At 43.2% G+C, this 26,333-nt stretch overlaps 8 protein-coding genes across 8 annotated transcripts; 4 read left to right on the top strand and 4 right to left on the bottom strand.

Annotated features, from left to right (window-relative positions):
- Nucleotides 1-1,688: 1,688 nt before the first annotated feature.
- On the bottom strand, nt 1,689-2,157 carry EAE97_009815 (uncharacterized protein; the record flags this gene model as incomplete). The annotated part of the gene is made up of 3 exons (XM_038880330.1): nt 1,689-1,852; nt 1,911-2,048; nt 2,148-2,157. The coding sequence occupies 3 exons, from the start codon at nt 2,155-2,157 to the stop codon at nt 1,689-1,691; spliced, it is 312 nt and encodes a 103-aa protein (XP_038728697.1).
- A 1,292-nt stretch (nt 2,158-3,449) lies between these two features.
- On the top strand, nt 3,450-4,073 carry EAE97_009814 (uncharacterized protein; the record flags this gene model as incomplete). Its single annotated transcript, XM_038880329.1, has 3 exons — nt 3,450-3,474; nt 3,637-3,733; nt 3,785-4,073. 3 exons carry the CDS (start codon nt 3,450-3,452, stop codon nt 4,071-4,073), a joined length of 411 nt encoding a protein of 136 aa, XP_038728696.1.
- Nucleotides 4,074-6,624: 2,551 nt separating this feature from the next.
- Nucleotides 6,625-9,593, top strand: EAE97_009813 (uncharacterized protein; the record flags this gene model as incomplete). Its single annotated transcript, XM_038880328.1, has 10 exons — nt 6,625-6,641; nt 6,699-6,739; nt 6,794-6,803; nt 6,875-6,894; nt 6,952-7,083; nt 7,135-7,388; nt 7,440-7,556; nt 7,601-7,931; nt 7,987-8,084; nt 8,135-9,593. 10 exons carry the CDS (start codon nt 6,625-6,627, stop codon nt 9,506-9,508), a joined length of 2,394 nt encoding a protein of 797 aa, XP_038728695.1. The 3' UTR covers nt 9,509-9,593.
- An 87-nt stretch (nt 9,594-9,680) lies between these two features.
- EAE97_009812 (uncharacterized protein) lies at nt 9,681-11,198 on the bottom strand (the record flags this gene model as incomplete). Its single annotated transcript, XM_038880327.1, has 1 exon — nt 9,681-11,198. The coding sequence occupies one exon, from the start codon at nt 11,196-11,198 to the stop codon at nt 9,681-9,683; it is 1,518 nt and encodes a 505-aa protein (XP_038728694.1).
- A 215-nt stretch (nt 11,199-11,413) lies between these two features.
- Nucleotides 11,414-16,836, top strand: EAE97_009811 (uncharacterized protein). The gene is made up of 2 exons (XM_038880326.1): nt 11,414-11,740; nt 11,788-16,836. The coding sequence occupies exons 1-2, from the start codon at nt 11,559-11,561 to the stop codon at nt 16,715-16,717; spliced, it is 5,112 nt and encodes a 1,703-aa protein (XP_038728693.1). The 5' UTR covers nt 11,414-11,558; the 3' UTR covers nt 16,718-16,836.
- A 904-nt stretch (nt 16,837-17,740) lies between these two features.
- Nucleotides 17,741-19,265, bottom strand: EAE97_009810 (uncharacterized protein; the record flags this gene model as incomplete). The annotated part of the gene is made up of 5 exons (XM_038880325.1): nt 17,741-18,070; nt 18,286-18,687; nt 18,741-18,798; nt 18,851-18,940; nt 19,165-19,265. 5 exons carry the CDS (start codon nt 19,263-19,265, stop codon nt 17,741-17,743), a joined length of 981 nt encoding a protein of 326 aa, XP_038728692.1.
- Nucleotides 19,266-20,367: 1,102 nt separating this feature from the next.
- EAE97_009809 (uncharacterized protein) lies at nt 20,368-21,628 on the top strand (the record flags this gene model as incomplete). Its single annotated transcript, XM_038880324.1, has 2 exons — nt 20,368-20,445; nt 20,498-21,628. The coding sequence occupies 2 exons, from the start codon at nt 20,368-20,370 to the stop codon at nt 21,626-21,628; spliced, it is 1,209 nt and encodes a 402-aa protein (XP_038728691.1).
- A 1,241-nt stretch (nt 21,629-22,869) lies between these two features.
- On the bottom strand, nt 22,870-25,892 carry EAE97_009808 (uncharacterized protein; the record flags this gene model as incomplete). The annotated part of the gene is made up of 11 exons (XM_038880323.1): nt 22,870-23,395; nt 23,452-23,958; nt 24,034-24,195; nt 24,256-24,329; nt 24,397-24,418; nt 24,468-24,562; nt 24,610-24,828; nt 24,998-25,184; nt 25,234-25,305; nt 25,353-25,617; nt 25,667-25,892. 11 exons carry the CDS (start codon nt 25,890-25,892, stop codon nt 22,870-22,872), a joined length of 2,355 nt encoding a protein of 784 aa, XP_038728690.1.
- Nucleotides 25,893-26,333: the final 441 nt, after the last annotated feature.

The following is a 26,333-nucleotide window of genomic DNA, read 5'->3' as shown; positions in this document are numbered from 1 at the left end:
TTCTACTCCATATTCAGTCACCCCTTATTCATATATCCTAAATGGTAAGTTGAAAATACTCAACCTTAGTAGCCTTTTCAATATTCTGATCCTGCCTCTCCCCTTGTAGATAAGGAACGAGTTCGAGGGGATAACACTCAAAACGCTGAACGAAGACATCATAATCGGCTGAATGCAGACATGATATCTGGAACACGTAATTAGAGATATACCGGTAGACCCCAGGGTTGAAAACAAATGACGACATTAGAGGCTACAGTATCCCATGTAACGACAAACTCCCGAGTCAAGCTTGTCCAGTGCAGAACAAAATATGAAGGTGGCAATCACCTAAACCTAAACAAAATGCCTTCGTCACAATGTAAATTCAAGTTGTCTCCACGTGCATGGCGGAAAACAGAGCGGCTCGAGAACGAACGAACGGTGATAAACTAGACATAAGAAGGTCATTCCCTGCTACGAGGTATACATATATATAGTTCCAACAAGAAATCAGGGTCACCGGCAGTGTTGTAATTAGTATTTTCCGTATTTCAATTACGCTCTACTTTAGTGGTATATATTAATATTTATGATAATATTTCAGTAATTATTATTAAATTATATATTACTAAAAGTATTCCACATTTTAATAGTATTGAATATTATTGATAATATATCGAAATATGAGAATTTGTATATTTCTATTCGAATGTTATATATTTTGATTAGCTTTAAGCCTAATAAGGAAAGAGACCATTCAAAATATGTAATGCTAGAATAAAATATACAATATTCGAATAAGAATGTATAAATTCCTGTATTTTGGTATATCTTCAGTATAACCCCTTTTGTGTGATATGTATGGATGTGAATATTATTAGCTATTATACGTACTAATGTACGTATTATACTCTCTATATCAGTTGTAGTAATACTACCGTATACTAATTACAACACTGGTCACCGGTGAAGGTCATATACATTGCCAGAGATGGTAAATCGGTGGATTCCAGATTTCAATAAGAAACGGTAGATTAGACAACACACATGTAGAGACCATTTCAAATTGAAATAGTATCACCGTACGATATGGCAGGATTCAGACAGTGTCGAATTCATGTACCAGTAGCATGGAGATCACATACTACTATCCCAAGAGGACGAATGATTCAAAGTAACGGAGAATAATCAGTTCATGTAGTAGACAGAGGTCTCGATGAAGTTGACCTTATACTATCGAAGAACTCAGATAGGAGTACTAGATACCATCATATTATTCGAGAACATGAGTTGTCATAAAGGCAAACAAGCATGTGGAAACTCGAATAGCAAAGGTAAGTTCTATGAAGGACAGAAATGGAGGAAGGCGGTGACACGAAGGATGTTGGAGAGGGGGGAAAAAGTGGCACCATTCAAGGATGGCGCGTCGTCCAAATTTAATGCCAAGCAACAACAACAACATTACGGAAATACGCGTACAGAAAAACAATCACGAGTAGGAACAGACATATGAAGATCAAGAATTGTGTGTTGATGGTTTTGATTATCTCATGGACCAACCATGCCGGAATACCCCAATATCCTTATGATACAATAAACACCTGAAAGCAAAGACCCATTTCCGTAACACACCCATCTTCCGACACAACAAGTCGAGGAAGAAAATTCATAATAGACGTAGAAAAGAACCGTAAATATGCAACCGTTTAACCACCGAAACCGTAAAGAGTACGTCCTTGGCGCTTGAGAGCGTAGACAACGTCGAGTGATGTGACAGTCTTTCTCTTGGCGTGCTCAGTGTATGTGACAGCGTCGCGGATGACACCCTCCAAGAAGCTCTTCAGAACACCACGGGTCTCTTCGTAGATCACTAGGTGAGAATGTTAGATGTGTATTCGTGCGACGAGATGTGCGAAGTCGTAACTTACTGGCAGAGATACGCTTGACACCACCACGACGTGCGAGACGTCTAATAGCTGGCTTAGTTATGCCTTGGATGTTGTCTCTCAAAATCTTGCGATGACGCTTAGCACCGCCCTTTCCGAGACCCTTGCCACCCTTTCCGCCTGTGAAGAAGACGCGTTAGCAAGTTGAACGCGATGAGAGGAAGGAATGAATCCAATTGAATGGAGGTGAGGTAAGGCAGGGACAGGGAAGATACTTACGTCCAGTCATGATGAATGTGGGATATTAAAAGGAGAATGTGTTTTGGGTATTGGTATTTGGTTGCTTAGAAATTTGGAATGGCGTTGTGGGATAGAATATGGAGATAATAAGAATTGGTATTTGGGAAGAAGTTCTGTAGTTCTTATCAAAAGATGCACTAAGGCCCCTTCCGCATCACCACGCTAAGTTGAAAATGCGCTAATACCAATCGGTTCAGCATCAACAACAGGCCAGAGCAAGCTTGGTAAGCATGAATGGAAATTTTGATTGGTTGGATGGAGAAAGTAAGAATGCCGGAGTAATTGATTAATGCAATAAGGCTGTGAAATTAGGTAGAAGTTAGAACCCGATGGGCAGGTGCTTGATTACGGACGAGGAAAGGGTTTTATCATTTATGCTTCATAGGGTCGATCGGTACAGTCATATGTATGTATTGATAGCACTAAGATAGATAGGTAGGTAGAGAAGAGGAGTACAGGAGGTTATTCACAAAGCATTCAAAGGTGGATGAGGAAATACAGTTCAGTTCCATTCAGAATCGCTTTCACCAACTCATTGTCATTCTCAGCTTCGGGCCATTGCTGAGATCGTCACATGAGGTTGAAACTCGGAGGTGGAACACAAAGTCTTTCGAGCACGGTAGAGTGTCCATTCACCAACATGATACAGCGTCGTTCTTCTTTTCTTGCAGGATGATTAATGGTAACTTGGTAAGCATTTACCAGCAGGATGAAACCCGTAGCATCGAGTAGTTGCCTTTTATTGCATAGTACAGAACAGTGCAGTACAGTACTTTCAAATCCAAATCCAAATCCAAATCCAAATCCAAATGCCATGCCACACAATACAAAACCTAATACCTGTTCCTATTCCATTCCTCATTCCTTCTCTTTCGGATCTTTCCCCAGTCTATTCACCATCCGGTTGCACTTGACTGGGTAGTTGCATAATGAGATCCTTGTTTTCCAGATCAATCCACTTTGTACCGCTTTAAAAAATGTCCCTTGAATTATCATTGGCCAGTTTGCTGTAAAAAAACAAAAGTTCTTTTTTCAAGCGATTTGAACAACTCAAAGCTCCTTCCTTTCCCACAGATTACACTAGCGTGTTTTTTCCACAAAAGCACAGCCAAATCAATCACTCACTAGCGTACTTTCGGATACAAATAATCGCCATCGCCCATTTCTATCTCTTTTCTTCTACATCATACAACCACCACTTCAATATCCACTTCATCCATTTCATCAATCCACAACAACCATAAAAGAACTCCATCAAATTATCCATTAGAAGTATCAAAAATGGCTCGTACCAAGCAAACTGCCCGTAAGTTATTATCCCCATCCTCTTCATTACATTTCAATTATTACCTCTTGTCGCGTCGGTCGCAAAAGAATCACGTTTGCGACCGATCATCATTTCGAACAACGCGACTCCTCTTCGCCACAACAACATTACTGTTTCAGCACCGTTGCTAATACTTCATAGGCAAATCCACTGGTGGTAAGGCACCAAGAAAGCAACTTGCTTCCAAGGCTGCCCGTAAGAGCGCCCCTTCTACCGGAGGTGTCAAGAAGCCCCACAGGTAATTACTCACTTTCTACCTCTTGCTTCTACAATCGCTAATTCCTTTCAGATATAAGCCAGGAACTGTCGCTCTCCGTGAGATCCGTCGTTACCAAAAGTCGACTGAGCTCTTGATCCGAAAGCTCCCTTTCCAACGTCTCGTTCGTGAAATCGCTCAAGATTTCAAGTCTGACCTCCGTTTCCAATCTTCCGCCATCGGTGCTCTCCAAGAGTCCGTTGAGGCCTACCTCGTCTCCCTCTTCGAAGACACCAACTTGTGTGCCATCCACGCCAAGCGTGTCACCATCCAATCTAAGGATATCCAACTCGCCCGTCGTCTCCGTGGTGAGCGTGGTTAAATTTGGTTTCTTTTTTGACTTCTCGATGTCTTCAGCCTGAAAGCGCTTCGGCTTTAGGTCGATTGACACTGGCGATGGATCGGGGTGGATGATAATGCTTTGGGGGTATCTTACAAGGGTTTTACGGCATGGAGTTTATTTTCATTTTATGGGGGACCTGCGTTCTTACAGGCTGTACATTATCCAGCCAGCGACGGTGCGCTGAGCCAATGACAACAGATAACAATTACGATTAGTTATCAATCTTTCAAACACCCATGCTCTTATTTACTACTGTGAATGTTGTGAACTGGCTTATACTGTGTGAAGTAACACCCTCATCCAGACGCTGCTGCAATGGCGATTAAAGTGCCTGTGCTCTAGAACAGACTTAGCATACCCGAACCAAATTACTGGCTGGTCTTTGAGCCCTCAAATATGTTGCCTTTCCCTTGCTGTTTTGCATGTCCATCTCTCTGTGTTACTTCATATGGTCGACGATCATGGATATCGACCTGTACGCACTTGGAAGTTACGCCTCGAATTGAATATTCATTATTTATCCTCTTCAAGCTCTTACTTCTTCCACATTCGCAATTCTGCCTGCTGGTAGATTGTTCTAAATACTACAACTACATAGCAGCACCTTTCCCTCCTGCAATATCAATACAATGTCAATACAATGGCCTCACCGCCAACACCCACTGAGGATTTTTGCCCTCTTCTTTCCTCACTACCCCCCACATGACTTGCGTGCCTTTTCACCTCTACCGCCATAGCTACTATGAACTGCTGACTGACCAAGCTATCATTTATCCCATGGCTCATCACCCTTGATACGATTGTTTTTGTATCAGGTCAGCAGCGTCAAGCAATCTTATCCCTTCGTGACTGTAAAGCGTAATCATTTTACTATGGAATGTTCAGCTGTATCCTTTCTATTTGGATTGTACCTATCAATACCACAACCGGCTCTCAAATCATTTGGAAAGCAAAGGACCTATAGATTGCTTCAGATACTATGTTAGGTGTTTCTGTTGAAGACTTGGGAGTATGTGATGTATCTGATCGTCCTCCCTCATTCTCCCTCGTCTCACTACCAGACAGCTCGTATTCAATCAGTCCTGTCATCGCTACAAATCTATGAGATCACTCCGTCCATCTTCTTGAGTCATTTTCCCAATGCTTGAATGCTCACAGCATTTCTACTTTCCTTGCTACTGAGAACAGCAATTCAATCATGTTTATTGCGGGCTTGTATCAAGAGAATGATTGCCATATATTCAGAGCTTCCTAAAATATCACTCCACAACCTTCATGAATGCTTCGATGTTTGACAGTGTAATTATTCTACAGAACAGGTTTGACCTTATTTTCGCAAGTGGCCAGAAAATCTTCTACACAGACTCTTCAATAGTAATCATGAAACTTATCTCATTTTATCTCGCCATTGATTTTATCATCGCCATTGAAGACTTTCTTCTCACCCTTTGATCCGGAACCTCAATTCGACTACACCTTCTACCACTCCTGCTCTTTTTGTCCGGCCTACTTGTGTAAAGATCCTCTTCAGATTTCCACACCAAAACTTCCATGATACCCATACCACGAATGTGCTTAAAACAACTTTGTGACTTATCTTCATCTTCTGGAACTTTGAAAGAATGGAATTTGACAGAAATAAACGAATCGAAATAGAAAGTGTATCTAGCCATAAGAACGCCACTATTAAATTCACGCTTCGAATAGACCAAACGTACTTAATCTATGCGCCTTCAATGCCCCTCGAGGATACCAATCGTAGTGTACTGTTCTCCTCCTCCATTGGATGGTAGCGGCAAAAAGCACTCACTGTCTCAGGAACAACATGTTGCAGAGCCTGCTCCTCCAAACATACGCCACATATTCAAGCTTTCCTATAAAAGACATCGCTTCACGCTTGCATTTGGACCTCACAAGCAAAGCAAGCTTTGAGGTAATATTTACATTCATGAGGATTCAGGTATCCGAAGCTGGACGAAGTGTGATTAGATATACTTTGAACGGTGAGCACGAGAAGGGGCTTTGAACTATGAGTTATCGAGAAACGAAAGATCATAACGTTCAAAGTATGGAGCAGTCAAATGATGAATGTAAATAAATGTTCCGTTCCTGGAGATTGAAGCAGTGGAGGCAAGGAATAATGATGAACAGTTCACTTGGACGCGTCAAAGAGTCTACATTAAAGGTTCGGTTCGTCGGTTTCCCATGTAGGCAGTTACGGTCATTGTTCAAGAAGAAAGAACAGATTTTGGTGACTCTTTCTTTTCCACACAGTAAAAGTAAAAACGCAATTTATAAAAAGCAAAGCATGCCCCAGAAAGTTCAGATACCTAGGTAGTAATAGTACTTAAACATCGCGTTGAGTTGGTATGAAATGCTGCTTCTCCAACTGGCCTGAAGTAACAGCACGAATGCGGTGCCGCTTTTGAGCCAGCCCTACGCCTTACAAGAAGGCTATTTTACTTCAACCTCAAGTACAGCCATTTTTAATCAGCAACATCAACAGCACCAACAGGGCTGCCTCTTCAAAATGAAGTTCAATATTGAGTATGTGTTTGTTTAACTGATAGGAAAAAGTATCATTTGAACTGATAGATGAACCAGTGATTTGCCAGTGCTCTTTCCATATCCTAGGATATATCCAGGTAGGCATCCAAGATGATCTCGATACTGAGTCCAGATTCTGATTTGTTACATAGAACAATATGCGTATGTTACTTCACTTGGCTGTATTTTACACCAGAAAGAACGTTCGATGCTAATGTATGATGTTAAATCAGCTATATGTGCGATCTGAAAAGTATTTTGCCCCTTGCCTACTCACCGTAAGATCATCCGTTGCTGATATGTTTGACAGGAACGCTTGATGCCGGCGGCCATTGTGTTTTGGAGATGCCTTCGGGTACTGGAAAGACCATCTCACTGCTGTCTTTGATCGTTGCGTATCAGCAATACTACCCAGAGCACAGGAAACTCATTTACTGCTCACGTGATACAACCCAATCCTGAAGATGAAGGAGACATACTAATGAGTGCTCAGGTACTATGTCCGAAATTGAAAAAGCGTTGGCAGAATTGAAAGCTCTTATGAAATATAGGGCGGAACAACTCGGGCACCAGGAAGATTTCCGTGGATTGGGATTGACTAGTCGTAAAAATTTATGCCTTCATCCTTCTGTGAAGCGGGAGAAGAGTGGTGCTGTTGTGGATGCTCGCTGTCGAAGCTTGACTGCTGGATTTGTGAAAGAGAAGAAGGAGAGGGGTGAAGATGTACCGGTGTGCATTTATCATGATGTAGGTTTCTTCGTTATTTTGATCAGCATTGTACTGACGCGTCTATAATAGAACCTGGACCTCCTCGAACCACATAATCTTATACCAAATGGAGTATGGACGTTAGATGGAATAATGAGATATGGCGAGGAACACAAGCAATGCCCATACTTTACTTCCAGGCGAATGGTGAGTGTTGATGTCTTTGCAGCTTCGGTAACTAATGGAACTAGATGTCCTTCTGTAACGTGATCATTTACTCGTACCATTACTTACTCGACCCCAAGATTGCCGAGAGAGTTTCTAAAGAGCTGTCAAAAGATTGCATAGTTGTATTCGACGAAGCACACAATATTGATAACGTGTGCATCGAGTCCTTAAGTACTGATATCACAGATGACTCGCTTCGAAGGGCCACTCGTGGAGCAATGAATCTCGAAAGCAGGATTTCAGACTTGAGGGACAGCGATTCAGAAAAACTCAAGGATGAATACGCCAAGTTGGTCGAGGGACTGCGCGGTGCTGACGAAGCTCGAGCAGAAGATGCCTTCATGTCAAATCCTGGTTCGTTTATATACTATCTCGCACCAAAAATGCATAGTTACTCACATCTTTTTAGCTTTACCAGATGATCTCCTCAAAGAAGCTGTCCCGGGAAACATTCGGAGAGCTGAGCATTTTGTCGTTTTTTTGAAACGCTTCATCGAATACCTCAAGGTAAGTAAAGCTATAGCCGTATCGAAAAGCTAGCGGCTAATTTTGAGAAGACACGAATGAAAGTCCGGCAAGTTATTTCGGAGACACCGGCATCTTTCTTGGCTCATCTCAAAGAGTACACGTACATCGAGAAGAAGCCACTTAGATTTTGCGCAGAACGTCTAACATCTCTTGTGCGGACTTTGGAACTTACCAACATTGAGGACTATCAGCCACTTCAGGAAGTTGCAACTTTTGCCACCCTCGTAGCGACATATGAAAAGGGATTTCTTCTTATACTCGAGCCTTATGAGTCTGATACCGCCGAAGTTCCCAATCCTGTTTTTCACTTCACCTGTCTTGATGCCGCAATAGCAATTAAGCCCGTCTTTGAGCGTTTCAGCTCCGTAATTATCACGTCAGGTACTATTTCCCCACTCGAGATGTATCCTAAAATGCTCAATTTCGAGTGTGTTGTTCAGGAGTCTTACCCCATGACTCTCGCTCGACGCTCTTTCTTGCCTATGATTGTCACAAGAGGATCTGACCAGGTTGCAATTTCTTCGGGATTCCAAGTTCGAAATGAGCCTGCTGTTGTCCGTAATTACGGTAATTTACTAACAGAGATGTCTAAGCTCACTCCGGATGGCATGGTCGTTTTCTTTCCATCCTACTTATACATGGAGTCGATTATTAGTATGTGGCAAGGAATGGGTATTTTAGATGAGGTTTGGAAATACAAGCTTATTCTCGTGGAAACTCCTGATGCACAAGAAACATCTCTAGCACTAGAGACCTATCGCACTGCGTGCTGTAACGGACGGGGAGCCATCCTTCTTTGTGTCGCTCGTGGAAAAGTTAGTGAGGGTATCGATTTCGACCATCAATACGGACGCACTGTGCTATGTATTGGAGTACCATTCCAGTATACCGAATCTCGAATTTTGAAAGCGCGGTTAGAGTTCCTCCGCGAAACATACAGGATTAGAGAGAATGACTTCCTATCCTTCGATGCCATGAGGCATGCAGCCCAATGTTTAGGACGTGTCCTCAGAGGAAAAGATGATTACGGAATCATGGTGTTGGCCGACCGTCGATTCTTGAAGAAGCGAACTCAATTGCCAAAATGGATCAACCAGGCGATTCTCGATAGTGAAGTCAATTTGAGTACGGATATGGCCGTAGGAAGTGCGAAGAAATTTTTACGGAATATGGCACAGCCATTCAAGGCCAAGGATCAGGAGGGAATCAGTACGTGGAGCTTGCAGGATCTGGAAAAATTCAAGGAGAAGCAGTATGAAGAGACACTTCAAGCATTGAGAGGTGGTGGGAAGGGCGACCCAATGGATGGCATCAAGAATGGCAACGAGCAAACAGTTAAAGAAGATGAGTATGGCATGGATGACGATGAAATGGAGGCGTCGATGATGCAGTTAGATGCGTAGGTAGACTTTTATGGATAATCATCTATTGACGTCTAGGAAAGGCCATACATCACAATTGTAAGATAGCAATGACGGCTTTGTGGCCCAAGAAAGGAAAATAAATTGGTTCATTTGGTATCTAATTCTGGAGTAGGGCTCTAATAATAAAAAGGTATAACCACGGCCATTACTTCTAATTCATGCTCTTCGCCACAGTCCAAAAGCTGTCCATTTTGGACCTTGTCAAAGCATCTCGAGCTGCACTATCTGTCTCGCACACCTTACTTTGCCACTTCCTGAATGCTCTAGACTTCTGCTCTCCTTCCCAGACCAATTGGCATTTGTTCAGCGTCATGTCCTTCAACTCTCCTTTCTCATCTTCTGCCTTCAACCAATCTTGCAATGCATCTGCTTTTGTACCCTCCTTGATTCGTGTGGGCGAGTTTTCAGTCCAGTCTATTCGTTGCATCATAAGCTTTTTATATTGCCTGATGCTATGCTCGCCACCCTCGACAACCACCAAATTGAATCTTGGATGTAAAATACAGATGCCTGTGAGAGCATGCTGTTCTGCGTTTTTGGCGATTTTGAATCTGTGACTACCGTTCGCAAGGCTCCCAATCTTAAATACTAAAGCATGAATGCCCTTTGCGGCATCCTTCTCCTGATTTGCAGCCAATTTCTCATGTCTCTGTTCTTTCGTCAACTTTCGATCTTGGTTCGTCTCGACATGTTTCTGGTGTCGATCTGCGATTTCTCGGTTGACACGAGCTTCGACTGCGGTTGGATCCTTAACAGCTTCTTCTCCTAATACCCGCATAAGATTTCCCTTCTTGACCTTGGGAGGCGGCGCGGGCTCCAATCCAAGTCTAATCTTTGCTTGCTGTTCCTTCAATTCAGCCATTCGACGCTGTCTCCGTAGTTTAGCTTGTTCTTTCGCGGTTAGGAACATAGGTTTGGGCGCAGGCGCATTCTTTTCTTGTGGTGGTTCAAGTAAAACGGGATGCTGAACATATTCTGTAATAATTGAGTCTGGGGTACCGATTTTGAGAGTCTTTGGAATCGAAATATCGTCGTAATTCTTGCCATCTACCAGGCCTTCGTCCCACCATTCGATCTCTGGCGGTGCTTCGACGAGGAATTTCTTCTCGGTATCGATGTCCTCGTCAATGCCAATCTTTCGCGAAGATTCGGCGATACGCTTTTTCATAGCCTCTAGGGCGGCCTGTCTTCGAAGTGCATTTGCTTGTGCTATATACTTTCCCTTCTGGTTGAAAACTAGTTGTCTCGAGTGTCGATTCTTTGGCGTTGCTGTTTGCCCACCTAGGCTCATATCAAAGTATGGATTGTTGCGGATCTCTTCCGTCGAAGGCCCCGAAATATCGAGCTGTTTCCTAGGCTTCGCCGTCGCCTTTTCTTGTTGAGGGCGAGCATTTCCGATGCTGGTTGCGAACTTGGGCGCAGTTGATTTTGAAGGCTTGTATTGTCCAAGGTCTTGTAGTGCTGGGTGAAGATCGACATTCAAACCTCCTTTCGCAAGCATAGGATGTAAGCCAACATTTAACCCACCCTTTGCCTTGCTACCGCCGACTGCAGCTGCGACTCTGGCTTTCAAAGATGCGAGCTTCTCGGCAGCAGACTCTGGCTTGCCAACACGGCTGGAGGAATCATGTCGAGGTGCCAAAATTGGAGAGGCTTTCCCTCGATCCATGTTGTCAGAAATATATGTTTGTCAATTGTGTATTGGAAAAGAGATATATGGCGCACATACACCAAGTCGGCGATCCTGAAGTATCGTAATCGTTAAGTGCTCACACGCGAATCATGAGGAAGCTCTGCCTGGGCGTACCAAAAACCTAGAACTTTGGTCAACACGTGATCAATAGATGGGGTTATCGTGCTGCCTTATCAGCACCGGGGGCCGGCGAAAAAAAAGTTTCCCCGACGAAAGGAACTTTTTTTTGTATCTACATAGAAGCTTCAACTTGTGAACTCTTCGGAATCGCAAATTTCCAATCTAATCAAGCAACCTATGGCAGTATTCCTGCTTTAGCGTTAACTGCCAATCACAATGAATATCTCACAGCCAGTTCCGTCAGCCATTGAGAGCGTTGACTTTGCATTTCTTTCCACGGCTGAGATCAAATCTCTCTCTGTAAAGAGGATAGAGAATCCTGTTACTTTTGACAGTCTTCTTCACCCAGTTCCAGGAGGCCTTTACGATCCAGCTTTAGGTGCATGGGGTGACAATAAGTAAGCAATGTATCCGTTCAATTGCATAGAATACTAACATTAGAAAGCTGCACAACATGTAATCTCAGTTCCTTTTCCTGCCCGGGTCATGCAGGCCATATCGACCTACCCGCACCCGTTTACCACCCAACTTTTATGGATCAAGTTTTGCGATTATTGCGATCAAAATGCAAGTACTGCCATCAGTTTAGAATGTCGCGCAAGGAGGTCAATCGATATGTTTGCAAGTTGCGCCTGATTCAACACGGTCTGCTGAGCGCCGCCGAGGAGATTGAAAATATCGAAGTTGCTCAGCCAAAGGAAGGAGAAGAGCCTGCTAGTGATTCGGACGAAGAGTCTCCCGTCGACAGTGTCATTCGAAGAAGACTTGCATTTGTCAAAAAGGAGCTCAAGGCCGCTAAGGCATCTGGATGGGAATGGAGAAGGGAAAAGCATGAAGGTGTAGCTGAAGCACGCCGAGTTGTAGTTAAGAGCTTCATGAAAGCAATTACTGCAGGAAGGCTATGTGGAAACTGTCAAGGCATATCTCCAACTTACCGCAAGGACCGATATGTAAAGATCTTCGAAAAGTCTTTGAGTGTCAAAGATAAGGCCAAGATGGCTCAAGGCAGCTATCGAGCTGTGAATGCCGTTCAATTGGTTCATGGCGAGAAGAAAGATCGGGATGGCGACGAAGGCATTGCAGATATCGACTTAGAATCCAACGAGGATGAGGATGAAGGCGAAGGCGAAAGCCTTGATGTGGATGGGGATGTGGTCATGGATGGCTCCGCGACTCCAAGCTCTAAACCTCGAGTCGCACCACTACCACAGCGATATGTTGATGCTATGGAAGTCAAAGCATCGTTGACATTGCTGTTCGAAAAAGAGCAAGAAATCCTGTCCCTCGTTTACAATTCCAGATCATCCGCCAAGAAGCCATCCGCGGTTAAAGCAGATATGTTTTTCCTACAGACACTTCTTGTGCCTCCGAATAGATACCGCCCAGAAGCGAAGACAGGCGATGGCGAAATTGCCGAAGCACAACAAAATTCACTGTACAAGCAGATCTTGAAGAGTGCTGATACTGTGAACCAAATTTACCTCGATATTCAGAATCCCGACAGGCCATCGCAAAGCCAAACTTTGAGAAAGAGAGATTTCTTTGACCTCCAAGAAGCGTGTTGTTCAATGCAGGACGCTGTCAATTCCTTGATTGATAGAGATCGAAATCCTATCCAAGGTGCAGCTGGAAAGAAGAACGAAGATGGTATCAAGCAAAAATTGGAGAAAAAGGAGGGTCTTTTCAGAAAGAACATGATGGGTAAACGTGTCAACTTTGCTGCTCGTTCCGTCATCTCTCCAGATCCAAATATCGAAACAAACGAAATCGGTGTTCCTCCTGTTTTCGCCAAGAAGCTCACATACCCAGAACCTGTCACAAGTCATAACTTCAAGGAAATGCAGCAAGCAGTTATTAATGGTGTTGACAAGTGGCCTGGTGCTGCTGCAATTGAAAATGAGAATGGGCAAGTCATTAATTTACGCTCAAAGACACAGGACGAAAGAATGGCACTAGCCAATCAGTTGCTTGCATCGTCCAGTAACGGAGCTAGCGGTGCTCGCAACAAGAAAGTTTATCGACATCTAACCAACGGAGATGTGGTACTCATGAACCGTCAACCAACTCTGCACAAGCCCTCGATAATGGGTCACAGAGCCAGAGTACTTCCAGGAGAGAAGACAATTCGCATGCACTACGCCAACTGTAACACCTATAACGCTGATTTCGATGGAGACGAAATGAACATGCATTTTCCACAAACAGAAGTTGCTCGCGCAGAAGCGTTACAGATTGCTGACACTGATCACCAATATCTTAGTGCAACCGCTGGTAAACCTCTGAGAGGTCTGATTCAAGATCATATTTCCGTTTCTGTTTGGATGTGTAACAAAGATACATACTTTGATCGAGCTACTTATCAACAACTTATCTACAATTGTATTCGCCCAGAAAGTGGACACATTGTGGGCGACCGCATAGAGACTGTGCCACCTGCAATCATTAAACCTGTCGCACGCTGGACTGGAAAGCAGGTCATCACAACAATATTAAAAAATATCACACCTCTCAACTGCGCCCCAATATCTCTTACAGGAAAAACACAAACTCCAGCTGATCGATGGGGTGCGGACTCAGAGGAAGGCGTTGTACTTTTTAAGGGTGGTGAGTTCATTACTGGAATCTTGGACAAAGCACAGATCGGTCCTGCTGGAGGTGGTCTCATCCACTCTGTTCATGAGGTCTATGGCCCTGCCACAGCTGGAAAGCTTCTGAGTATTCTTGGTCGTTTATTAACGAAGTATCTCCACATGAGGGCTTTCACTTGCGGAATGGATGATCTCAGGCTCACACCCGAAGGCGAGAAAACCCGTATCGAGACTTTGTCAGATGCCGGTAAGATTGGTCTTGAAGTGGCTGCTAAGTACGTGTCTCTCGAAGATCAAAAACCTACCGAAACCGATCAAGAGCTGCTCAATAGATTGGAGGATGTAATGAGAGACGATTCCAAACAAGCAGGTCTAGATGCGTTGATGAACGCTCGCGCCGGCAAGCTTTCTACCTCTATTACTAATGCATGCCTTCCCCAAGGCTTGGTCAAGCAGTTTCCGCACAACCAGATGCAGAATATGACAGTTTCTGGAGCCAAGGGTAGTGCTGTCAACGCCAACCTTATCTCTTGTAATTTGGGACAACAAGTCTTGGAAGGACGTAGAGTACCGTTGATGGTGAGCGGAAAATCTCTTCCTTGTTTCAAGCCATTCGACACGCACATTAGAGCGGGAGGTTATATCGTCAATCGTTTCTTGACTGGAATTCGGCCACAGGAATACTACTTCCACGCAATGGCTGGCAGAGAAGGTCTGATTGATACTGCAGTCAAAACCTCGAGATCTGGATATCTACAAAGATGCTTGATCAAGGGTATGGAGGGTCTTAAGGTCGAGTACGATACGTCCGTGCGAGATTCCGACGGATCTATGATTCAATTCATCTACGGTGAAGATGGACTCGATGTGACCAAGCAAAAGCATTTGACCGATTTCAAGTTCTTGTTGCAGAATCTTATGTCGGAGCTTGCCCAGTTGAACTACGGCGACCCTCGCTATGATACTATTTTCGAAGAGAAGGAAACCATCATTAAACGGATGAAGAAAGCTTTGAAGCATGCGAAAGCAAATGATCTCAATGGTCCAGATCCGGTTCTCTCCGAATATAACCCTGGAAAATATGGATACGCGACATCCGAGAAATATTTCGAGACTTTGACAAACTACATGAAGACCAACCCAGATGGTTTGGTCAAGGACAAGGATCATCCAGACGGTGTTGGACCAAGGAAAGCTTTGGAACCCGTTCTTGTTGCCAAATACTTGAAGTCTGTCGTTGAACCTGGTGAAGCTGTTGGTATTGTTGCCGGCCAATCTGTAGGTGAACCGTCCACACAGATGACACTCAACACTTTCCATTTGGCTGGTCACTCTTCTAAGAACGTCACACTCGGTATTCCACGTCTTCGTGAAATTGTTATGACGGCAAGTAATCATATTTCAACGCCATCAATGACGTTAACGCTCAACGAAGAGCTTACGCCTGATGAATGTGAAAAGTTCGCCAAGTCTATAAGCATTCTTTCTTTGGCTGAGGTATTAGATTGGGCTACAGTCAAGGAGCGAATTGGACGTGGAGTAGCTTTCCAGCAAGCTAAGATCTATGATATTCACATCAAGCTTTTCCCTTCTAAGGAGTACTGTGAAACCTACGCCATTGACATCGATGATGTTCTTTTCACACTTCAACGAAGGTTCACATCGAAACTTCAACATCTTACACGCAAGGCTCTAGGACGAAAAAAGGTCGAAAAGGCTGGTAAAGCAAACACCGCTGCAGTACCGGAAATTGGAAAATCTGTCGGAACTATAGAAGAGGCTAGACCAGATGCAGAGAGAGAAATGGGTGAAGATGACGAAGATGACGATGGTGATGATGATGCAACCAATGACAAGCAGAAAGCAAACCGCTCTGAAGCTGTCAGTTACGCTGCAAACGACGATGAAGATGATGCGGTTCAAGCACAAAATGCTGAGCCCGAAGATGCCGAAGACATGGAAGACGAGGGCATTGGGGGTAGTCCACGTGCACCACAAAGTGATGATGAAGATGAAGGTGATGACGAGAATGGAGAACGTAAAAAGCGCAAGACAACCGCTGCGTCCGAGGAGCTCGAAGCCCAAGTTAAGAAGCGATGCGAAGATATCACTCGTTTCCGCTTCGACCAGGATAAAGCAGAGTGGTGCGATGTTAGCCTTGAATATGATGCCGATGTTCCTAAGGTTCTCATGCTTTCTATTGTTGAAGAAGCTCTTCGATCTTGCCTCATTCAACATATTCCAGGCATTGGATCATGTACCTATGATGGGGATAACGAAGTCAAGGATTTCAAGACAGGAAAGATGGTTAAGATACCAGTGGTTCATACCGAGGGTGTCAACCTTAAGGCAATGCAAAACTATGCCGCATTTATCAACCCCAACAAGATCTCTACCAACGACATCGCTGCAATGCTTGAGAACTATGGTGTGGAGGCTTGTCGATCAACCATCGTCCAGGAGTTGCACAGCGTTTTCGATGGTCACGCTATCGCCGTAGATATGCGCCATTTGAATCTGATTGCAGACTACATGACCAGAGGTGGTGGCTTCAGTCCGTTCAACCGAAATGGAATGAAGGGCAGTGTCAGTCCTTTCATGAAGATGAGTTTCGAAACAACCGTTGGTTTCTTGGCAGATGCAGTCGCAGAATGTGATTGGGATGACTTGGCCAACCCAAGTAGTAGGATTGTGATAGGAAGGATGAGCAAGGTCGGCACTGGAGCTTTTGATGTTCTTACTAAAGTACCAACGGGAAAGAATGAGGATGAGGACATGGAGGAATGAGTACTAATCTAGGGAGTTGGAGGTTGCTAGGGTTTCTTATTTGGCGTTCTATCGAAGGCATAATGTGAAAAGTGTATTGGTATATTATGATTAAATGGAATGGAATTTACTTAAACAAAGCTGATCATGCCTTTCTCGTGAAGTCAAATTGTATTATGTTGAACTATTTTGTAATTCACCTGGTTACATTGTACAACAAACTCTACGGCCTCATAGTATGTGCTATCATGCAATAGAATCGCATGATCGATCCTGGTAGACAAATACCTTATGAAGCGGTAGGAGAAAACCAATGTGAGAAAAAGAAAGTTAGTTATGGAAGTCCAGATGAAATGCTTAAATATCCATATATCATAGGCTATCTCAAGCCAGCAGACCTTCCACAGCAGTTTCAAATTGACCTATCAATTGACCTACCAAGAAGCTCTGTTCGGTTAATACCTACTAGACTCAGCCCTTGACGTAATTATCTGAAACAGGAAAGGCGGGCAGATTCATATTTACTCGTGTGTACAGGGTGATCGTAAGATGGGATAGTACCTATATATTCTAGCAATAGCTCGATGCTATCACTGGTCGGAGTTGATTTTTTTTTTATAGCGTTCTGCTTCTAATATAGCCGCGATAACACTCAAGACTAAGATGAAAACTGATGTGACTTTTCCATCTAATTGCATCGACCTTCTTGATCTTCCCAAAACCATCAAGGTCACGGGAACGCTAGATTGTTATCATGTGGTGTCATATGTCGAAGTTTGAAGTACTTTATGTAATGGAGCTTTAATTTACCTGAGTACTACCTAAGCGAGTGTATTAGTTTATCAGTTGCATCATGTTGAAAGCACATGGCTATCCCCTTTCAATGCACTTTTCAGATACAGATGAATCATTTTTGTAGATGACAGCAGCGTTCATTGGACGAATCTTAGCTATTAATGTATGATTTACGCGCTGAGAATTGGGCAATTCCAAAGCAAAATCCTTAATTCACTAGATCTCCAATAGATCTTCAAATTGCTGCATCTATTGATCAAGAGTAGCGACAGTAGGATCCCAAGCACATACATAATAGTCTCCGGTTTTCAGACCATTCATCTCCCCTGCCGTGAGCTCGAAATCATAAATGTCGGCATTTTCCTTAATTCTGCTGGGGGTAACAGTTTTTGGTAAGGGTACAAAGCCCTTTTGTAAACTCCACCTTAGCAGGATTTGGGCCGAGGTTTTGTTGTATTTCTTAGCGAGTGGTTGAAGCAGTTCTGAGTCATGCCTCTCGCCACGAACAAGAGGGGAGTATGCTTCTAAAATAATGCCTCGTTTCTCACACCATGAAACAATATCAGCTCGAGCAAGCCACTAGTTCAAAGTCAGTCCTATCGTAACTCGGAAGAAATATGATCGATATCTATAACAAGGCAACGAGGGGCAGTTGGAGACGAAATTTTTTTACGGGAAGCACGAGAGAAGTATCTCAAGAGGAGTCATCCCAAAATCAATCCTTGATTGGATGGTCGTGTACCGAATTTGAAAGATAGAGGGGATTGAAATGAGCAGGCTATAAAATAACTTACTGGATGGAGTTCCCATTGACCAACATCAATAACGCCACCTCTACCCTTCCCTCTTTCCTCCTCCAGTTCTTTTATATAAACTTCCATTTCGTCCAGATGATGAACACCATAGTTGCTGACGCCAAGACTGCGAATTTTTCCTTCTTCCTGAGCCTCAACTAGAGCTTTCCAAGCACCTTTACGAGCATCTCGCCCGCCATAAGGAGCATGAATGAGCATAAGATCAATGTAGTCAAGCCCAGTTTCCATAAGAGTTTTGGTAACTTGTGCTTTGGTATTCTCATAACTCAAGGCACGAGGTGGAATTTTACTAGTGAAGAAAATGTCTTCACGTGGAATGCTGGATTTATGAACTGCAACGGCGCAAGGACCTTCATTTCGATATGCTGCTGCTGAATCGACCTGTGCCGTGTTAGAGGAGTACCAACAGCCCTTTTTCTTGGAACTGTTCTTACATGTCGGTAACCCGCATCAAAGGATTTGGTCACTAGATCTTCACATTGAGATGCTGGACTAAATTCGATATTAGTTTGACCCATATTCCTTGATGGTGGTATCTCCGTACGTTTGGTAAACTCCATACCCCAGGATAGGAATATCATATCCCGAGTTCATACGAAGCTTTGAATTGATATCGAATTTTGTCATATTGTTGCTGGAATATAAGTTAGTCTCGAGGTCCAATCAATGATGAGTTATGTAGAAAGAGTGTAGTAGAATCTAGAATGGCAGTGACCGATGAGAAATATCTAGAGTTCAAGGGGAACACAATTCCATGGTACCTGAGTAAATCAAAACATCCTGGATTTGAAAACACATTCGATGCAAGGTAACAAAGAGAGGATGCATTAAGTGAGATACTCATCGCGTAGTACGTACTTTTTTGAAGAAGCTGTAAACGATCTTGAATGAGTAGCTTGAACCAATGGTTTGAATTGATTTCTTATGAGATTGAGATGTGATGTTAAAGAAGATCTCATGATATAAAAAATCTAACTGGAAAACGCAGCAAAGAAGAGGAGGAACAGGCCTACCTAAGTACTCAATTTAGATACCTGATGTATTTCCGCGGTAACCTTGCCCCCTCGATTTCAAATATCTCTGTTTTTGCTTAACCTTAACTCCGAGTCCGACGATGAAGAATGACAGACACGTGACGGATTTATAATTGCTGAGTAGGGCAAGGTTGAACAGGTGCCAACAAGATCTTCAAAGCACTAGATGGAGTAGTAATATGTATACGGTGGTCCTTGTATATGGATGTATTCGATAAATGTCGCTCCGCTTGGCCACTACCGTGGAGGCTTCTTCGTTTTTGCTCTAGAACGGTAGATTTATATCAAAATACATATTAGAGAGAGAAGGAGTTTGATCACACGTGGTGATAACTTCTTCAACCCTGTATCTTTTGACATACCAGATACTGGGTCTTAAAGTTCTTCCAGTTGTAACATCACCTCAACACAATGGTGGTGGTGGTGGTCGAGATCCTTTCTAAGAGCTGCCATGTGCATATACTAGCACGTGATAATACAGATAAGATGAAGACATTCAAGCTTATATAAGCATTGATAAGATGATTCTTTGATCACCCTCGAGCCATCTGTTGATCTTATTATTATTATCATTGAATTTCACACCCGTTGAAACCAAAACGATTCTCCAGTCATATCAAAAGAATTATCAATCCGATCGCACGAGATAATATCGAAATGTATGAATGTCGAGCTACCTCCATACCTACCTCCATACCTTCATGTATATTTCTCAGATTAAAAGTATTAACTAGCTATAGGACAGCATCATTCAACCTTTTATAGACTTGTAGACTAAGTTTTAGTACGACACCGGCTGCACACTAGATACCCCGCCATCATTTAGCCCACGATGAAATCATCATCATATTTTTTTCTCCCAAGTCTATAGAGTAAATTCCTTCCAACCTTGCGACACAATTTCCTACAAATTTTACACCACAAAATTTACTTGAGAGAGACCATAATACTTTGGAAAGTTCTACATATAATACATTATACAAATAAATCTTTCAAGAATAAAACGCATCTGCAGAAACCAAAAGTTATGCGCCTCCTTGAACAACATATCGAGCGTGATGGCTCTGGAACCATCACTCTTATGCCAGAAGAACCAGAAGATATGGTTCGCCCGCTCCCTATTCTCCCCTTTAACTCATTCAATTTAACATGTTTAGTGGCATGCCTATAACCTCATAACCCCCACCGACATCCTTCGCGCCAGCGCTCTCCGCAAGATTAGCAGAGAAACCGCCACCGGAAGCGTAACCACAACCCGCACACACTGTACCTTATCCATCAGCGTCGTATCTTTAGATTTCGATCCTCAAGCCGGTCAATTACATGTCAAAGGTCGCATAAGTGAGGAGAACTTATACGTCAAGGTCGGCGCATATCATACTCTCGATCTGGAACTGAACCGCAAATTCACAATCGCCAAAATCGATGGCTGGGATTCCGTAGCTCTGGATGTTGTGAAAGAAGCCATACGAGAGGACAAGGAGGGCGTAGTGCCTGCGATCGTGATGCAAGAGGGAATGGCGAATATATGTTTAATCACTGAACATCAAACCATTTTAAAGCAGAGAATCGAAACCAGGATACCGAAAAAGAGGGCCGGAATGGCTGGAGATTACGATAGTGGCATGAAGCGCTTTTACCAGACTGTACTCGAAACACTCTTGAGATATGTAGATATTACTCAACAACGCCCATTATTACTCGCAAGTCCCGGATTTGTCGCACAAGGGTTTCAGAAATATATACTGGAGGAAGCAAGTAGGACAGGGAATAAAGCCGTACTAGCCAATAAGAATAATTTCGTCGTGGTACACAGCAGTTCTGGCCATCTTCACAGTCTCAACGAGATCCTCACGAGCCCAGAAGTATTGGCTAAACTTAGCAATACGAAATACGCCCGCGAAACCCGCTTCATGGATGAGTTTATGACGATGCTTCGAAAAGATGATGGTAGAGCATGGTATGGACCGGCTGAAGTGGAGAAAGCAGTTGAGCAGGGTGCGGTAGGAGCAGGTGGTGGGGTTCTATTAATAAGTAACGAATTGTTTCGAAGTCAGGAGATAGGAGTTAGGAAGAGATGGGTCAAAGTGGTAGATAAGGTTAAAAACGATGGGGGAGAAGCGAGGGTGTTAAGTAGTGATCATGAAAGTGGAAAGAGGTTGGAGGGATTAGGCGGTATTGCCGCGATACTGACGTATCCTCTAGAGGACCTGGATGAGGAGAGCGAAGAGGAAATTGAAAACGAGGAGGATTCGACGGCGAAGGGGGTACAGGCTATGGTTATATAGCCCCCTAGACGATACCTGAAGCAATTAATATGTTTGTAGACTCATTATTATATCTCTTGGGTTAGCGAGATCTAAGAATAATGCAAAAAGATCATAAGCACACAAACCACGCGAATGCATTCGAAACGTCTTGATATCAATCATCCTTTCCATTTCATACTCCATACCTACCTACCCACATACCCATCCACTTGATCCATTCAATGTAAAATTAATACCTACCTTCCCACTCAAAGAATCCCTCATCTTACACCTCCTCGCAGCTGCTCAAAATCAAAATCAAAACCATATGAGACATCATGATTCAAACACCAAAATAATCCTCCCACCTCAGCCTCCCCAATCCACTATATATAGATACCGAACGAACGCATACTCCATAATTACTCACAATCCACAATCTCAACTCACCAAAAAGAAAGATTTATCTTCCTATTCACTAACCTTGGTAATCTACGTATCTATTTATCTATATCCCTTCTCTCCCCTAGCACATTATATATATACATACCTCCCTCCTTCATACACCCCCCTCCATTACACACCCATCACCTCTCACCCAAAGTCAATCAGATATTCAAACCCAAACCCCTTCCCTATTAATTTATCTATCCGAATATAGAAGCGCATCCGAGTTTCTTGTTTATTTATCCAGAAAAGAAAAGAAAAGAAAAGATCGAACAACTCATCTCGAGACAAGGTTTGAGAGGATAGATTATCTGCAATAGATTGTCCACGGGGCGTCTTGTTTTTGTTTTAATTTTCTGACCATCTAGTATCTTGATCGTCTGATGCACTGTTTGTATTCGCCGTGTTGTATTTATTCATTCACTGCATATATTAGGTATCCATCAAGATGCTACGAATCATTAGGAATAAACTCAATATCGGTGATATGGAAACTTTTGAGAACTTGAGAAGAAAACCTTAAATTGTGTACGTATAAATGAAATATAAACAAACAAACCAACAGTCTAAGCCCGCACTTTGGTTTAGAAACTTCTTTTGCCCGCCTTCTGCTCCCATACTGTTGTGCGAGAAATACATCAATACCTCTCCTCATCCCAATCCATCAAGGTCTCCTTCGCTAGACAATGACGTACCACTAACTCTCACTATATAAACGAGAAATAGACTACCATCATCCAAACCCTAATATCTATGCGATTTACAAACCCATATCTGCCGCTCCTATCACCCTCTCCAATCTCGGTCTTAACAACACGAAACCTCAATCTTCATCACATAGTCACTTCATCAGCATCCTCGCCAAGTATATCATTAATACCTAATCGCATCGGATCTCCCCGCGTCAGATTTTGATGAATATTCTTCAGCGGCGGCGCTACATAAGGGCCAATCCCAGGCGCATCCAGACTCGCTCGTCGGACGACTCCCTGACGATAAGGCGCATCTGTAAAGTACGGAGAATGCCACACACACGCCATGAAGATTTCCTCGCCCGCTTCGTCTTCGGTAAAACCGTCTGGTAAGTCAGGATGCTCCAGGAGTGCTGTTCTTGTACCTTTGCATTTCTCTCTCTTCCATATTGTATTCGAGTCGTACATCAAAAGATACGCGTCGATATCTCTGGATTCTTGGTGTGGATCTACATCTTTGAGATTCCTTCGACAGATGAAATCAAATATTTCTGTGAGTTGTGGGTCGGGCTGCGGAGGTACTTTCATTTCTGTTGACTGTGGTGGCGTGGGGTCCATCCAGCCTTTATAGTTGACTTGAATGACGCCATACGCGGCAAGAGAGTAGCTAATTTCAATTAGCAAACGTATCAAAGACTGACTGGAAACAATCGGATATCCTACTAGAAGAGTTCATCTTTCGTGTTCGCCACAAGTAGGAATGTTTTCCATTCCCCATTCGTCAAGTTGATTCCACCGTGACGAAGGATATAGCACCTGATCAAATGCGCAGGCAATTGATACTGAAATGTGTGTAAAGCAAGTGCGAACTTGTTTCGTTCTAGATACATTCTGATCTCATCGTACCTGGGACAGCAATCCATTTCGACAGCATCAGCTCTATCGGCACGACCGACGATGGGCTGAAAACCATGTTCCCCGGTAGGAAGTCTTGGTGACAAGACCTTCGGATGGACATTTTTTGATGCTTCCTTAATTATTAAAGTCAATCTTCTCTTTTCGGAGTCAAACCAATGGGTGACTTTAGTCTTTCTTCTAGATAAAACTCCTGGGGCCTTTTTCTCAGGCCCCAGAATACCCGTAGTATGTCTGAGAGCAGCCGCAGTCTCACCTCTTCGTCGAAGAACACCTATTATTTTGGGGCCCGCTTGAGTTGCCTTTGAACCAAATCTGTGTGGTTATAAGTAAGATTAATGGCCATATTCCCAGACTATCCTTGAGCAGATCTTGGACGATTAAACTTACTTCCTCACGTAAATGTCCCAAAATTCTTCACACTCGAGGCTCATAAAATAAGAGACAGGAATCGGATAGTACATTATATTTTCCCAATTCTTTTGATTTTCCGGAGCTAGCACGGGCATATTAGACGTATAAAGCTCATGTCTGTATGTAGGCCAATTATAGCTAACATTGATATCAGATTGAAGCAATGCGGGATAAAATGGGGACATCAGAGTTGCTCACAGGATTATACCTCCGCAGGAGTGTCCCGGAGTGTCTACAGGATTGATAACCGAAAGCGAGATGCCACCAAATACCTTAGAAAGGCGGGTTAACAAGGACTAATATGAAAATCCTGAAAAGGATCGCGACTCACAGACATACCTGATTTGTTGCGGAGAATCCCCTATGTCATAGTTAGCTTCTCCAACAAAAACGAATGCTTTTTGACTTACAATTCTGGTATAGGCTCGTTGTCAAAGTAAGGCTCACCCCAGCCCCAATCCTCAAGTTCTTTGTTCATTCTGACCATTTGGTGACCCATAGCATGCTGATTTTATCAATGGCGAGCCAATACGAGATTCGAATGCAACTTACCGCAGTCTCGTGAAGAATATCTTCCGCAAAGCGAAAATCGTCCAAGGCTCTGTCCTCTGGCAAGAGAAGAGGGTTCATCAACGGCTCGATCAATTCATAGGCGATGGTGACAAGTGTAGCTCGAAGTTCGGGCGGACTGCTCGATGTACCTCGACGTGGTGACCACCTGGTCAAACCGGCTTGAAAATTACCTAGTTCAGCCATTCCATCAGGAGAGCTCTTACACGAGATGCAAGTTTCAGTAATTGTCTCATGAGGAAGTAATTTTTGTAGGGAAAACAAGAGTCAAAAACGTGCCTGTAAAGAGAGATATGCAGAAAGGAAATTTTTTTTTTTTTTTTTGGAGATCAGGATTGGAGAAGTAGAGTTCACTGAGCTGAATACATACTTTGGCTCCTACCAATGCATAATTAACCTGTTTTCTCATATTTCCCAATAGTTCTAGAGCAAAAGATGCAAGTTCCCTGTCTTTTCTGTTCTCCATGGAAATGAATCGCATTAAATGAATGCCAATGTCGGGTGGAAGCTCCGTTTCTGGAATCTCTACCAGTGGGCCCTTCATTAAGGCATTGAACCTTTGCCGTTAGCGAAATAAAGATGAATCGTCACGATCGGGAAGCATACCAGTCCCACGTGTGTATGTTAGCGATAACGCTCGACACGATCTTTATGGCCGGTAACATTGCATTCCACACGCTGGATGCCGGTGTTTTAGTAACGATGAGTTCACAGATAGAGCATACTCACGCATCGTTCTTGGCCTGATTTGTTTAGTAAGTCTTGATTGAATATTTCGATATGGCGGATTACTTGCCTCCCAATATTCATTACCATCCCCAAATGGATATCTAGCCAGATTTCGCGGAAATTCATACAGCCAGTTGCTTCTTTCCAACAATGGATGAATAGGGACTTTTCCAAGATCACTTCCATAGTTTATCCTTTGACTTGTAGTTTCATGAGAATCTGGCAAAGCTAGAACTGATTTCAACTCTGCTGCGGTGAAACCTTTGAACAGCGTTAATCGTCAAGTATTGTATCATTGAGGAAAGCCTACCAGAGAACCTAATCCTTTGATACAATTCGAGACCTTCGTCAAGATTTAATTTATCTTGGGATTTTAAGAATTGTGCCGGAGTTACTGGCGTGAGGCCGCTTTTCAATTGGGGCAGGTAGCTTTTTAGCACAGAATGAATGCCTCCTTTGGGCTGCCCGTACTTTCTAGCAAAGGGTGTAGGTCCTGCAAACCTTACGTGAGTCCCTTTTGGTGTTAATGGATCCATATTTTGTACCGCTGTTACGTGCAATTACTGAGATTGACTGATAGTCCATAGTAGATCACTGGCAAATACAAATAATAGAAGGTAGAACATCGTTTTTTTCTTCATGTCTGCACTGCACAACAACGGAAAGACAAAGGACGATGGGCCCCTTATGATTGTGAACAAAGAGATGTGACTCCAACACATACATTCCGTATAAAGCTAGCTTTTCGTCTTGAGCTGGGACATATTCATCACACTCATCAACTTGTGGAATATCAGTGATCTGAAAAGTCGTTTGGAGTAATCTAATCTCGATTTTTCGAAACGATGTCATATTTTGAAGATGGGAAGTGAAGCTTAGTATGGTATCGTCATTGGCTATCTATAACAATAAGCTCTAGACGCGACAGACATCCATTGAAGATTAAGGGTGAACTATCTCCCATACCCTACACACTT

The sequence above is a fragment of the Botrytis byssoidea genome (assembly GCF_014898295.1).
Source record: "Botrytis byssoidea strain MUCL 94 chromosome Unknown BBYS_024, whole genome shotgun sequence".
NCBI lineage: Eukaryota > Fungi > Ascomycota > Leotiomycetes > Helotiales > Sclerotiniaceae > Botrytis > Botrytis byssoidea.
The sequence above is the reverse complement of the archived record's forward strand: the minus strand, read 5'-3'. Positions and strand labels throughout refer to the sequence as shown.